At 52.1% G+C, this 13,007-nt stretch overlaps 4 protein-coding genes across 4 annotated transcripts; 3 read left to right on the top strand and 1 right to left on the bottom strand.

The window, feature by feature from the left end:
- Nucleotides 1–124: 124 nt before the first annotated feature.
- LTS14_010388 (uncharacterized protein) lies at nucleotides 125–1,727 on the top strand (the record flags this gene model as incomplete). The annotated part of the gene is made up of 2 exons (XM_064843064.1): nucleotides 125–520; nucleotides 573–1,727. The coding sequence occupies 2 exons, from the start codon at nucleotides 125–127 to the stop codon at nucleotides 1,725–1,727; spliced, it is 1,551 nt and encodes a 516-aa protein (XP_064689368.1).
- Nucleotides 1,728–3,325: 1,598 nt separating this feature from the next.
- On the top strand, nucleotides 3,326–5,599 carry LTS14_010387 (uncharacterized protein; the record flags this gene model as incomplete). Its single annotated transcript, XM_064843063.1, has 3 exons — nucleotides 3,326–4,458; nucleotides 4,521–5,373; nucleotides 5,423–5,599. 3 exons carry the CDS (start codon nucleotides 3,326–3,328, stop codon nucleotides 5,597–5,599), a joined length of 2,163 nt encoding a protein of 720 aa, XP_064689367.1.
- A 400-nt stretch (nucleotides 5,600–5,999) lies between these two features.
- On the top strand, nucleotides 6,000–6,997 carry LTS14_010386 (uncharacterized protein; the record flags this gene model as incomplete). The annotated part of the gene is made up of 4 exons (XM_064843062.1): nucleotides 6,000–6,491; nucleotides 6,539–6,641; nucleotides 6,694–6,866; nucleotides 6,911–6,997. The coding sequence occupies 4 exons, from the start codon at nucleotides 6,000–6,002 to the stop codon at nucleotides 6,995–6,997; spliced, it is 855 nt and encodes a 284-aa protein (XP_064689366.1).
- A 1,783-nt stretch (nucleotides 6,998–8,780) lies between these two features.
- LTS14_010385 (uncharacterized protein) lies at nucleotides 8,781–10,488 on the bottom strand (the record flags this gene model as incomplete). The annotated part of the gene is made up of 2 exons (XM_064843061.1): nucleotides 8,781–9,552; nucleotides 9,806–10,488. The coding sequence occupies 2 exons, from the start codon at nucleotides 10,486–10,488 to the stop codon at nucleotides 8,781–8,783; spliced, it is 1,455 nt and encodes a 484-aa protein (XP_064689365.1).
- Between the last annotated feature and the right edge of the window lie 2,519 nt (nucleotides 10,489–13,007).

Below are 13,007 nucleotides of genomic sequence, written 5' to 3'. Positions count from 1 at the left end.
CAGCAGATAATCATCCCCACGGCGGCTAGCCATCAGCGCATCTTGGTGTTGCGCTCCAGGCAACCATGAGTCACCTCGCGCCGGTGCGGAGTAACTGCGCTAAGCGAAACGTGTCAACGTGAACATGCAGCAGTTATCTCAGCACGATCCAACATCCTTGGTGAACACAAAGCCTGGCCGGCCCTGGAGCAGCTACATAGCGCCCATGTTGTCAGGGAAAGAGAAATGTCAGCGCAAACGACAACGCGATCAACCTGCTAGCAAAGAAGACGAGTCACGACTCAGGGCGAAGAGGCAGAAGAGAAGCCCCGACGGCTATCCTCCAGACGTCTGGGACAACTTATCCAAGATTACTCTCACACGCAAGGCATTGAGAGAATTCGATCGTCGTACACAGGAGAAGAGACATCCGCATACCGCAAGTGTGCAGGAGACGGCAGGACGAATACTGAGGTCAAATCCACAGCGGCTCGAACGTTTCGCCCGCCACGGTGGTCCAGATCTGAGCAAGCTGCGAGGTGTGAGTATGCAGAAATAAGCCTTCAATGAGAAGATGCTGAAACAAGCTACAGTACGCCGGTCTGCCGATCACTGAGGACGCCATGAATCAGTCGAACTCCCGGACGAACAAGAGACAGCGGGACTCCGGCCTGGCAGGCAGTAGCTTCACGGGCAAAACTGGCACGACGGGCCCGTACGACCCTCAATTTGAGCAACTACTGATCGACCATGGCGTGTACCCAGACGGATTTCGAACATTAAGCGGAGCCAGGCCGCCCAAGCCACAAAACATGGAAGACCTCTGTCGAAGATTGTCGCAACCACGACCGTCCCTCTCACCGTCACAATTCTCTGAAGGTGCCTTTGAGGATTTCCAAGACCAAAACCGTGCAGCGAGCAGCGAGCAAAATGTAATGATGAACGTGTTTCCCACAATCAGAGGCAATACCGGTACAAAATTTTATAATGAGGGAAACATGCTGTTCAGCAATCTGGTTGGGTTCGCTCCCGGTATCACCGATGCGAAACCTGATGGTTACGATGGCGCGAGACCGGCGGAGATAGACCTGGCCGTCCGCAGAACTCTAAACGGTTACATCGTCCCCTCAACCTCGGAACATCTGCCAGCGGCGCCAAATCACCTCACAGAGGTGAAAGGCCCATCTGGCCGTGCGGATGTGCTGCGACGACAGGCGACGTACGCCGGGGCAATTGGTGGTCGAGCGATGTGGGAGCTGCAGAACTACGGGAGCGAGACACCGATTTACGATCGCAATGCTTACACCCTCGTGCCAACGTACCATTCAGAAGGAGGGTTGCTAAGAGTGTACGCGACACATCCCAGGCAATCTGCGACCGGGCAGACGGAGTATCACATGACTCAGCTTCGCTCGTATGCGATGACAGATTCATCGGATACTTTCCGCCAGGGTGCCGCAGCATTCCGCAATTCTAGAGATATCAGCAAGGAACAACGTGACCGCTTCATCGCTGCCGCAAACGCTACTGCGGTGCAGAGATCGGCACCCGCTGCCACACCCTCCAGCGGTACTTCATGCGGGAGTCCTACCTCCTCAAGGATTGAGGGTGCTTCATTCGAGTCGAACACATCCACCGACGAGCCTTCTCGTGAAGTCGGGAAACCTTCGAAGCGTCAACGCAAACGGTCTGCGGCAAAGTCAAATGCCGCCGGAAGCGTTCAGGGTGGCAGGAGGCAGTCACTATAGCAAAGATCGCAAGGTGGCTCTTCATCTACCAGTCTGTCACTGTCTATCAACGCTGACGGTGGTGAGCTCTGGCAGGGATAATTTTTCAAGCGCCTTCGGGGGGGCGATTATGAGTTAAAGTGCATGATTCATGGGAGACCGCAAGTTATGAAAGCTCAGTGGGTACCGGGACGACTTTGTCCGCAGGTGCTCGATCAGAAAGCAAAGGTATGGATGCAATCGTCGCTGAGAGGTCAATCGCTTAAAGTCTTTGCGCGTGGAGTGTGGATTACGTTGGGGAAGCAAGCTTAGTATGCGCTCAAGTTTGGGATCTGTGTAATTCTTTATTCAGCTACGATATTGACTTTACCCAGCACTCTGCAGGAATTTCTCGTGCTGCGACTGCTCAGGATGAGTTGCGACACTGGTATCTCTCTTCCGTGCCTTGGAAGACGAGGTAAACCAGATCGAGCCCAAAGTCAGCCGGTGAGCGTGGCCCCTGACGAGGCCAGGCTACGAAATTTGGCCCACGTGACATCGCTTCAGTGGAGGTGTGTCAATTTGGGCGTTGTCACATCAGCTTCCGAACGACGTTCGCCGGAGCAATGGCGCTTGAGCCCACCGCACCTGCATAGTTCTTGGCTTGGTCTTGTGCGAGACGTTCTGCGTCGCTTGACGATATAACTCAGATGAACTCGTCTTCCAGACACGATTTCGCCAAGCAGCACGCATAGGATACTTTCTCACCAGACCGCCGGCCACAACCCGAGTCCGTCTCCTATGTGGTGGTGACGGTAACTTACCCTATGATGCTCGCCAGCGTTCTAAATATGCCTCGCCGGCGATGACGACTATAGATACTGTGGTCGGATGGACATACAAGATCCTCTGTCCTTTGCATCGATGTCGCCGTTAAAGGAGTGCTCCCTTGTGCATCGTTCGCCTGCTCGGTCTCGTAAGTGACCATATTTGCTTTGCTCCTTACGTTTCGTACACGATCTTGGGGAGGGGGAAGGCGGTCCTCATTGAGTACATCATGCTGTAACTTGTCATCGTGTTTCGTCCTTCCTTGCATGGCAGACAAGCACATTTGTCGCAGGACGTTAGGCGATTAGTGCTTTGGGGCTATTTCTGTGCACTGTACTATACATGGACCGTATATGACATGCTAAGAAAAGATTCTCAGCGGCTGGTTTGCTGTTCATGCGTATGTCTGTCCTTGACCACCCTACGGCCCAAAATGTGATTATCAGGAGGGCCTGCTGTGCAAACAGCGGATGCTCTAAAACACGATTGCTTGCTTGTCTCCTCGTTCACGTTGCATAGCACTACGCTGGATGTAGCGGTCGAAGTTAGCATCATGGTGTTCTGATTGAGTCTGCGCCTGTCGAATCCGCGGCCCATAACTCAAGCTCTACCACGCTACAGCAATGATATTTTTAGACTCAAGGATCGATCTATTAAAAGGTACACAAAAAGCGGCCGAGACCGAGGCGGACCGTGCGCGAAAGTGGCCGGAGTCACAACGGCAGGGTAACATTTCCACGATGTAAATATTCGTTCAATACTTTTCCAGTTGTAACTTACGGACTTTGTCAGAGCCATGATAGGCACTTAGGATGATGGAAGAATACGCCATTATTCATGAATGCATCGGTAGACTCGCACAACAGCTGGCACGCCTGCCAGAAAATCTGCGTGTCGAGATGATCAACATCGTGGACCGACTGAAGCAACTAGAGATCGTCATGCATGGTGACAGAACGTCGCCGGCGGAGCGGTCTTTACATCATGCAGCGCAAGCTGATATTCAAGAACGTACGCATGTCAACGTGGCGCCACCCGCCTTCCCTGTTTCTCAGTCCCCGCCATCCGAGACCGCCGGGCCGCGGGCGACTCGGACTGACCCGTCTCGTACCCGCACGGTACGTATCGAGAATCATGCTGAGACTGCACTGGGGCATCTCCCTGCGCCTATCGCCCGGACTTCTCCAGCGACTTACAGCCGGTCGACTGACTCAGATAGTCGCCCCGAGCTCACCACAGACGCTGGGATTAGACCACAGCAGCAAAGTCGCAGTCAACGTCCGTGCTTACCGGAACATGGGAAGAATGGATCGAGAAAACAGAGAGCCCCCTTTCGCAGAGGGAAAAAGCGGAAATACCAGCAACATGCACATGAGCGTGACGTGACCAATTTCCTTGCTGATGTAGTAGATGCATTTGGCACGGACAGCGACTCTGAGATTCTGCAGGAGACTTTCGAACATCTGACGGCTCATGCAATCGGGACTGAAGCTGCACGGCTTCCATCTTCATGGATAATGGATAGACTGCTAACGAACAACCCTACTGACTCAATCAAACTCATAGAAGCGCTGCCGAGCCTGGTCAGAGAAATCGATGACAACATCATCTCTCAGCGGTTGTCGCGGGTATGGAAGAGGATGATGTTGGCTCAATTCTATTCGACTTACAGATTGGCACAAACTCATCCTCCGATGTTCTTGCAGTGGACGGAGGACACCGCGAGGGCAAATTCTATCGATTTGACCCCGACGTCTGGCCGGCTGGAGACGCAGGTGAAGAGTCGTTTCATCGATATTATCTTTTGGCAGTCGAGGAGAAGTCGCGCGCAGGCTGCCAACAAAGTCAACGATTGGCAGCATAGCGGACGGCCGTGGGCCGAACTCATTCAGCGCTTTGGGTGCGGCAGCCTGTTGCTCGTTCCTGACCAGTTGACGGACGAAAGGTGATCATTTAGGCTGAGGTAACCCGTAATATGTTTCATGCGCTGACGTCCACCACGCCTAGTGTACGCTACCTGTCGCACGACAAGTTCGCTCTTCTTCTGGATGCCATTCAGGAAAGAGACGAATCGTTCGCCGATGCTTTGACGAAAGCAAACGACAAGATGATGGCCGTGCTATCCAACTTTCGGGTTCGACAAGGTTCTTCTGAGACCCCTTCAGGACGGCAAATCTTTCAGCCCGCGTCAGCAGCCTTGCCTGACCCCACGCACCCTTCCCTTGGGGAACATACCTGCGACACCTTGAATCCCCAGGTACTCACTGTGGATCAGCTCAACAGCTCGCCTGCTATGACGAACAACGAACAGGTTACTACATATCACAACGGATTCGGCCAACCTCCGCCTAGAGGTACTGTCGTTCGAGACCTCAGTGACACAATACCACATGCAGAAGAAGCGGGAACGTCGGACGTGGCACGGAGCACTGGTCTTGGCGACGGGTGTCGACAAACCGAATGCACACTGAGCTCTGAAGACTTGTCATCAGACGTCCTTGATCAACTATTTCAAGGCCTCAACAGTAGACCCCAAGTAGATGCGGACGACTGTCGCCTGAAATTTCACATTTGGCCGAGCATCAGACTTGTCGACGCTGCACTTGATGACGATACCGCCACCTGGTCGCCACAACTCTGTTCGACCTTCTTAAACAATGCTCGCTATCAAGTGTTGCCTTATTTCGCAAGCTACCATTGGCAGCTAGCCGTCTTCGACCAGATGAATCACGTTATCGCTCGTTACGACAGTGCCTGGCAAGATGGCTATGACCGCTTCACGTTCTCCATGCTGCAAAAGTGGCTTCGCTCGAGTGGAGGAAATCCATTCGACCGTCCATACGAGTACAATATGGTTAAGGTCAGTCGTTTCCGCCATCCGTGTCCACTGACCTGACCGCATGTCGTAGAGCACCCCCGTACCTGACAATGCTCACAACACCGGGATCGTGGTCTGGTGGGTGGCCAAGCAACTGATGTGCGGGAAAGACCTGAGTGAGCCTCCAGCAGATTGGGAGCATGAGAGATCATCAGCTATGCAATCACTTCGTCAGGACGACGACTTCGATCTCTTTATAGACTATTGATTCTTTCCATACGTTTTCAGAATAACAAGGACAATCAAGAGACCCGCTGCCGTAAATCAGAGACTCATCCATATGCATCTACCATGCCATCATTTAGAATCGAATCCTCGTAAAAGATGCGGATGCTACCCACTCCATTGTGGACGTCTGGCGATGCCCTGGTCGGACATCAACTCCAGCCAGCAGCGCCGTTAGCGTGTGCTCCACTACTCTCCTGACTGGCAGGCGTCCAATACCTGTACACACGGACTGGTCGATATTGGGTGATCCCGATTGGCGCAGTTGTCGATTTCCATTTGATGTCGATTAACGGACGATGTCAGAAACATATAAAGCAGTGATAGTGACTGAAAATTTTCATTCACTCCTTCCTCCGTCCTATTTGACCTGACATCCAGAGATGCTAGCAGAAAGCGAGATCAACACGTCCCCGGAGCTTGAAGACAGTCTCAAGGCCTCGTCGGACCAGGCAGCATCCCTTCGACACCCTTTCACTGTACCCACGCATCTTACCATGCAGTACGGAGTTTGTATCAGCCGGAGAGACGTCTGGGATATCTACTCTGCAATCTCCTACACCCACAATCAAGGCACAGAGTGGTTTGGCCGCACCATCACAAGTGGGCGAAGGCAGACTGGTCTCGGGACTGCACATCCTCTGTACACTATCAAACAAGAAGAGATCAATAACAATGCCGCCCTTCAGCCGCTCCCGAAGCCACTGCATCCGAATGTGACGGTGTTGCATCATGTGTTCTGCAATAACGCGACAATTTCTTTCGTGTACGAGGAAATGGACATGTCCCTGTCGCAGGTTTTGTCGCATCCTCTCGAGCCTTCGATCTCGTATCCAGCACAGAATCACCGATTGATTGGGGCGATTTTCAAGCAGGTATGTGCTTCCTATCAGTCCAGATCGAAGCTGATATCCAAGCTCAGATCCTGTGCGGTGTCGAGTACGTGCACCAACGACTTCACGTCGCGCACGGCGGCCTTTGTTTGTCTAATGTCCTGATGAACCGCAATGGCATTATTAAGCTGGGTTCGTTCGATCGAGTGATGAATAGAAACCATCAATCACTGATCTGACCCAGCGAATGTTGGTCACTCTATTCTTCGTCCGGCAACCGACTATCAGAACGACTTTCAGATGTTATGTACATTATTCGAAGAGGTCGTCTCCTGGCTAGGAGAGGATCCCCGCAACGCATTATATGAGAGGATCTGGGCGCTTTTGAGCGAGGGTTCTCTGACGCAAGTCCAGCAGGTATGGCGTACAATCTACTTCACCAATAACAACGCTAATGGCAGGATAGCAGAGCTTCGTACAAAACGCGCAGTACGCTTCTCTGGCGTCCGTTGCCATTCTCACCGTTGGCCAAACTTGTAGCCAAATAAAGCTTGTTAATAACGGTAGAAGAATCGATAAACAGTAAATAATGGGGCGTTGATACTACATGTTGCTATGCGCTTCTCCTAGATGTCAAGCAGCCAATGAATTACTAGGTCATACGAGTTCTCAGGCGATGTAATTCCTTACGGTAAGTGAATTTCCACAAGGGTGAGTAGGTCTAGAAGGCAGGGGCGGTTTGTAGAGTGTCACAGCTCTAATGAGGCCGACAGGGCGGAGATGACTACAGAGCATGGTTGACCACAGGGTCGGAGAAACCATAGAGTCCGAAAGACCATAGAGTAGAGCTCACTATAAGGTCCGACAGACCATAGGGTCGAGCTGAGCATAGGGTAGAGCTGAGCATAGGGTCCGACAGACCATAGGGTAAAGCGGACCATAGGGTAAAGCGGACCATAGGGTAAAGCGGATCATAGGGTAGAGCTGACCATAGAGCAAGCAATGCCATATGGTAGACACGACCATAGGGTAGATCGATCCATACGCGGTGACCCCGAGGTGACAATGACCGCGAGGTGACAAGGACCCGGAGGTGACAATGAGCCGGAGGTGACAACAACCCCGAGGTGACAACGACCCCGAGGGGGTGGTGACCCCGAGGTGGCAATGACCGCGAGGTGACAACAACCCCGAGGTGACAACGACCCTGAGGTGACAAGGACCGCGAGGTGACAACGACCCCGAGGTGACAACGACCCCGAGGTGACAAGGACCGCGAGGTGACAACGACCCGGAGGTGACAACAACCCCGAGGTGACAAGGACCCGGAGGTAGAAGAGGAACGTTCGGCAGAGTTGACCACCCGGTGGATCGACCTTCAAGGACTGCTTGACCAAAAGGTAGCATAGATCAGAAAGCCCGGTAGGGAAGTCTCAGATAGTGCATGGAGTCATGCTACTGTTGCAGCCATGATACCTATTGCTTCGAAGCCCCAGCAGATGGACTGACGTACTATACAATGGCTGAAACCCGCAGAGCCGTCTGCTAGATCCCGTCAGCGTCTGAAAATCTCTCGATACCAAGGGGCAAGCAAGACCAAAGATATCTTCTTCCTGTCGGCCCGAATCAGCACCACTCTCGCTCTCGCTATGCCGACAGTTTCTCTGTTCGCAAGGAGACAACCTTGGTGCGGGTGAGAGTTTAGGATGTATAATCGTGTTGACATAAAACTGTGCAATGCGCTTAATTGTGCTCTGAACCAATCCTCTTTCAATCCCTGCTTGTCTCGAGGACTGTGGCACATACCTACAGTCTTCGGTCAGGTAGACCACAAGGCGCGTCAGCGCGAAAGTTGGTGAAGCCCGGTTGCACTGTAAGAGCAGTCTCTGCATCTACCAGACCAAGTGTTGGTTAGCGAGAGGCCGGCAACGTGACCACAAAGTGTTTGTGGGAGTTGGTGTACGGGCGTCCGCACGATGCAAGATCGTGAACAGAATACTTGCGTTGAAAATGCCACGACAGTTGATGCACCTGCGATCTGCGATTGGGTTGTAAAAGATCAAAACCTGCGATCATGGAACGTGGTAGGCTATGGCGACAGCCAAAGGTAGGCGCGGACAATCGTTATTCATTTTACATACTGTTTCAAGCCTCGCTTCGCAACTACCGACCATTGCGCAGACTCCGACGTTATTGCTTTCGCTAGCCACAGGCTGTATGACGGCATGGGACTCACAGTGCGTTGGTTCTGCCTCGCATGTATGCACGACCGTGTACTGCCGATGAATTAACACCGAGATTGATCCAGCTTTCGGGATCCAGGAATGGTTCTCATTGCCCGTTGGCCAAGGGACCTAAAAAAGACTGTCTTCCAGAGTGCGTATGATCAGATGCTACACCTGTAGACGGCTTCCGAGAATGAAGTCGGGACCGAGTAGAATCGCTTCTTCCTTGACGTGAGCTCAGTAGGACAGGCGCCACATCCCTCATGGCCGCCTGCGCTTCGGACCACATGAAGAGAACGCCGTGAGTCTCAGGGTGTCTTTCTCCATCGTAGATCGCGTATAGTCGTGGGAAGACGACGAATACGATTTGCTCTCGGTTATCGCCAGCTTGTTGTGCTTGCTCATCAATCACTAGGCGGCCCGCCTTGTATGTCAAGCTGTTCCAGGACCACTCAGTGAATTGCACTATTTCGAATGATGGTGCGACAGCCTCTGTAAAGCAACATATCTCACGCCAAGCTTCACTTGCCTCGTCCGCCAAATTTGTAAGTGAGTTTTGTAGCCGAGCGTTCTCATCCGACGAGAGCAAAGAACTAACTTCCATCATCAACCTGTTACACACTGTCTCGACCCTCTTAGAGGCGGCATCTTCTTGTTCGTTCGGAAGCGATGCTTGCAGGAGTGCGCGCAATGTGGACTCTCTCTCCGGATCCGCATTCGCTTGCCGAAGTAGCATATCACGGATGCCGCTATTCTCGGGCAGGAGGTATGTCGGCTGGAATAAGCTGTCCGTGAAGCCACGTGCCAGGCTGCCCAAGATTGCAACGCAACGCATATGCTTTCCGGCGTCAGTGTTGCTTTTGGGCATCGGCATCGATCTGCACCAGTCATTCGTTTGTCCGAATCGATTCCAGAATTTCTAGTCAGGTGACAATGTGTCAGTTGAGAAGAGCTAACGCGACAGCAGCATTGGAATACCTTTATGTCATCCATACCAGTATCTTGGAAGAAAGTTGAATGAATTAGAATGCAAGCTCGCCGCCATATATTGTCGAGCTCTTGAAACCTGTTCGAACAATCAGTAACAGAATTAACAGGATAGAATATCCCAGTATGAGAGTGTTGTCTCACGGTGCGAGATCTTCTGATAGTGGAACGAAGAGTCTTGTTGTTTCCTGCAGCTGCTGTGTGGCAGCATCTGCCTCTTTTCTTGCCCTTGTATGAATCTTCTGTAACTCGCTGTGCTCATGTTCGACCTCCTTGGTCCTAGACTCACACGAAGCGAGAGTGCTCTTTAGAACCGAAATGTCCTGTCGTGCAGTCTCGATTGCTTTAACCAGACCTTGTATCTGCTTTTGCCTGTTTTCCACGTCCAGATTCTGCTTTCCTTCATTCTCCTTCAGTGTCTGCACTTCGCTTGCCCAGCTGGCTTTTTCGTTCTTGAGAGATCGTGTCACCTCATCCATCGAGGCAAGTTCATTGCGTTGAAGTGCGCAGCTTTCAATTAATTGCTGCTTTTCCAGCATCCATGTATCTCTATCGCTATTGTAGTCGTGCAGGGCCTGCTGACGAGTTTTCTCGTGAGTCCTTGACGATTCGTCATTCTGCTTGATCTGGTCTTCCAAAGACGGGATTCTCTCGACGTTGTCTAGGATAGCCCTTATACCCTGGTCGCCCGACAGAACCGTGGCCGAGTCTAGTAGATCATGGAAAGCTTGTCTCGTTTTCGCCGATACTACTCGAATTCCCATGTCTCGATCTTCAGCAGTAACACGACCGGCCGCCTCAGAGCTCGTTTCATTTGGGTGCGCCATGATGGATGATGGCATAAGATCTTTCTAGCTCAAACCTGAAGCGTGGGCCGCAGCACTTATCTCTGTACAGCGGCAGACTCTGCTATCGCGACGACCGATGACTGCCGTAGGCATTATGCTGTGTCCTGGGCTGCGCCGCCGCTGCACGTCCTTCAGGATATCCAGATTGAACCAAGTGTGGTGTGGCGATATCATAGTTGGTTGGTTGACCGCGCACACCGGTGAACCGCTCTAGATGATGTAAGAGACGCCGGACGGCAGCTACGGTCGACTCTGCGAGTTACTGCTTGGTTAGCGACATACCTGCATGAACGTGCTGCGAGGCATCGATGCACTTGAACGTGTCGTAGGATGATTTGCGGGACGTGGCCTTCGCCCCTCCCGCCTGCAGCGGCTCGGTGATAGACTCGAATGAAGCAGTGATTTGCATCTGCGATACGATCCCGCATGCTCTAATAAGTCCTCATGCTATCCGGAACCCGTCAGAGTACCTTGCAGTTACCGACACTTTCCATAGATGCGGCGGAGTAGGTCAACGCAGGGTGGCAGGCTACGAGGAATAGTCCAGTAATCCTAGAACTGGGGACACATTTCTACTCACGTTGTTGGAGCCATCAGCTGTATCGTTGCGGGCGGCTAAGCACAGACATCGATCATTCCGCGGACAATCGGCTGCGGGGCGGCCCGTTCTATCGATTCGTGTGGGGAGGTAGTTAATCTGCTTGGCAGGCAGCAGGCCCTTCAAATAGCTGGCCACAACTCTGATATGTCGTGATTTCCTTCGACTTCCAAAGCTACTGCTGCTTCTGAACAGTGACTCTGGGTACAAGTGGATAACAAAGATGACCCTTGCGGCGTACGGAGACGATATAAAGACTTTCTCGGAGTAAGTAGAGCCATTCCACATCGGAGCTGCGAACTAACAGCCTGAGATCTCTGTCATCAATCCCGATATTGCTTGTCACGAAAGGAGCGGAAGACGAATCGAAATCTTTCTTCGTGCATTCTCATCTTGCTGTTCTGGGATCCAGAAGGCTAGCAGGTAACATACAGGGTGGGTTCAAGGAATCGGCCGAACGTAGGATCAATCTTGATGAGGAACCTCAGCTGGTTGCATTTTTCTTGGAATATCTGTATCAGCACCATACTTCCAGCAAAACTTCGATCCAGCATGAATCGGACTATGTCTTACTTGCGAGACTCTACACTATGGGTGATCGCATCCAAGCCGAAGCATTTCAAGCACACGTTCTCAGACGCTTTTTGAGCAGCTTCAAACAATCCACAAGCATTTCCGACTGGATTGTCTGTGATCTGCTTGAGATCGTATGCGACGAGCTTCCAGATAGGATAACTATCGACCCTCTCCGGGACCACGTATACTGGTATGTCGCAAGCCGTCTTGATCAGCTGCAGCATTTCCCGCGGTTTTCGACTGTCTTATCTAGCCGTCCATGCTTAGGCAAAGATCTGTGTTTGCGAGCAGGTAACGGCACATCGACACAACCTCACAAACCATCAGATCCACTCCCTCAGAGGTTCAAGGTTGAGGATGCTGCAGGCGCAACGATATTGTAGCATGTTCGTTCTACGATGTCGCTCCGGGATTTTTCGGAAACCTGAGAATGATTGGGCCACCCTCTCTACCATAACATGCCGGCACCTTCTGCGGTCTAACAACCAGCTGCAGAGGACTTCGCCCAGCACTTGCAGCGTAATCGAGCTTTGGTTCCGGACAAGCAAGCGACCAAAGCGGAAGACCATGGTTAAGACGAAGACGACGACGACGACGACGACGACTTGATATTTAGCGTCTCACGAGGTCGACATGAGGGCTGGGCTTGAATTAAATTGCTCCATATCCGAACGACTGTGAAATGGTTCTCTTTCCTAGCTCTATCAACCACCTCTGACGCGTACACGTAATCAAATCTTGCTCCCAAATGTGAAGCGACAACGAAGCCTGCTTGTTGGCTGGCCGACATGAAACTTCCGTAAAGACAATGATGAGGTACAAAAGTGCCCCCCCCCCGCTCAAGCACAAGTACCCGTGAACGAACAAGGTTTGACAGACAGGCCAGTCGCCTGGACTGTCTGGCGGAAAGGCCACATCAAGCTTCGCATCGAGTCTTTCCACCTGCTTGTCTTGCTCTCCACCACCGTCGACCACCTCCGCGTCGCCACCTACACCAGCCGATGCATGTCAAACGCCGAGCCGTCCGTGCTAAGGAGATGAACGAGAACCCCAACAGGATCTCCACATCATCTTCAAAGGTGTCATCATAATCGCGCTGGTTACTGTCTTGGGCACGGAGAAGAGATTCTGGTGTGGCTTGCCGATCACAAAAGCACATCATCGACAGCAATTCTGCCGCCGTGCTCCGCCTCTGCCGTATGTGATAACACCATTGATTGGTCGAAAGTAAAGAGGCGTGCATTCCAGAGAAGGTTTCAAGTCGCAAGATCAGCCAACTGACATGTGCGAATACGAGCTGGTTGCAATATTTCGAGTGTGTTCT

The sequence above is a fragment of the Recurvomyces mirabilis genome, assembly GCF_035927965.1.
Source record: "Recurvomyces mirabilis strain CCFEE 5264 chromosome Unknown scaffold_41, whole genome shotgun sequence".
NCBI lineage: Eukaryota > Fungi > Ascomycota > Dothideomycetes > Mycosphaerellales > Teratosphaeriaceae > Recurvomyces > Recurvomyces mirabilis.
This window is presented reverse-complemented; position numbering and strand designations above follow the sequence as displayed.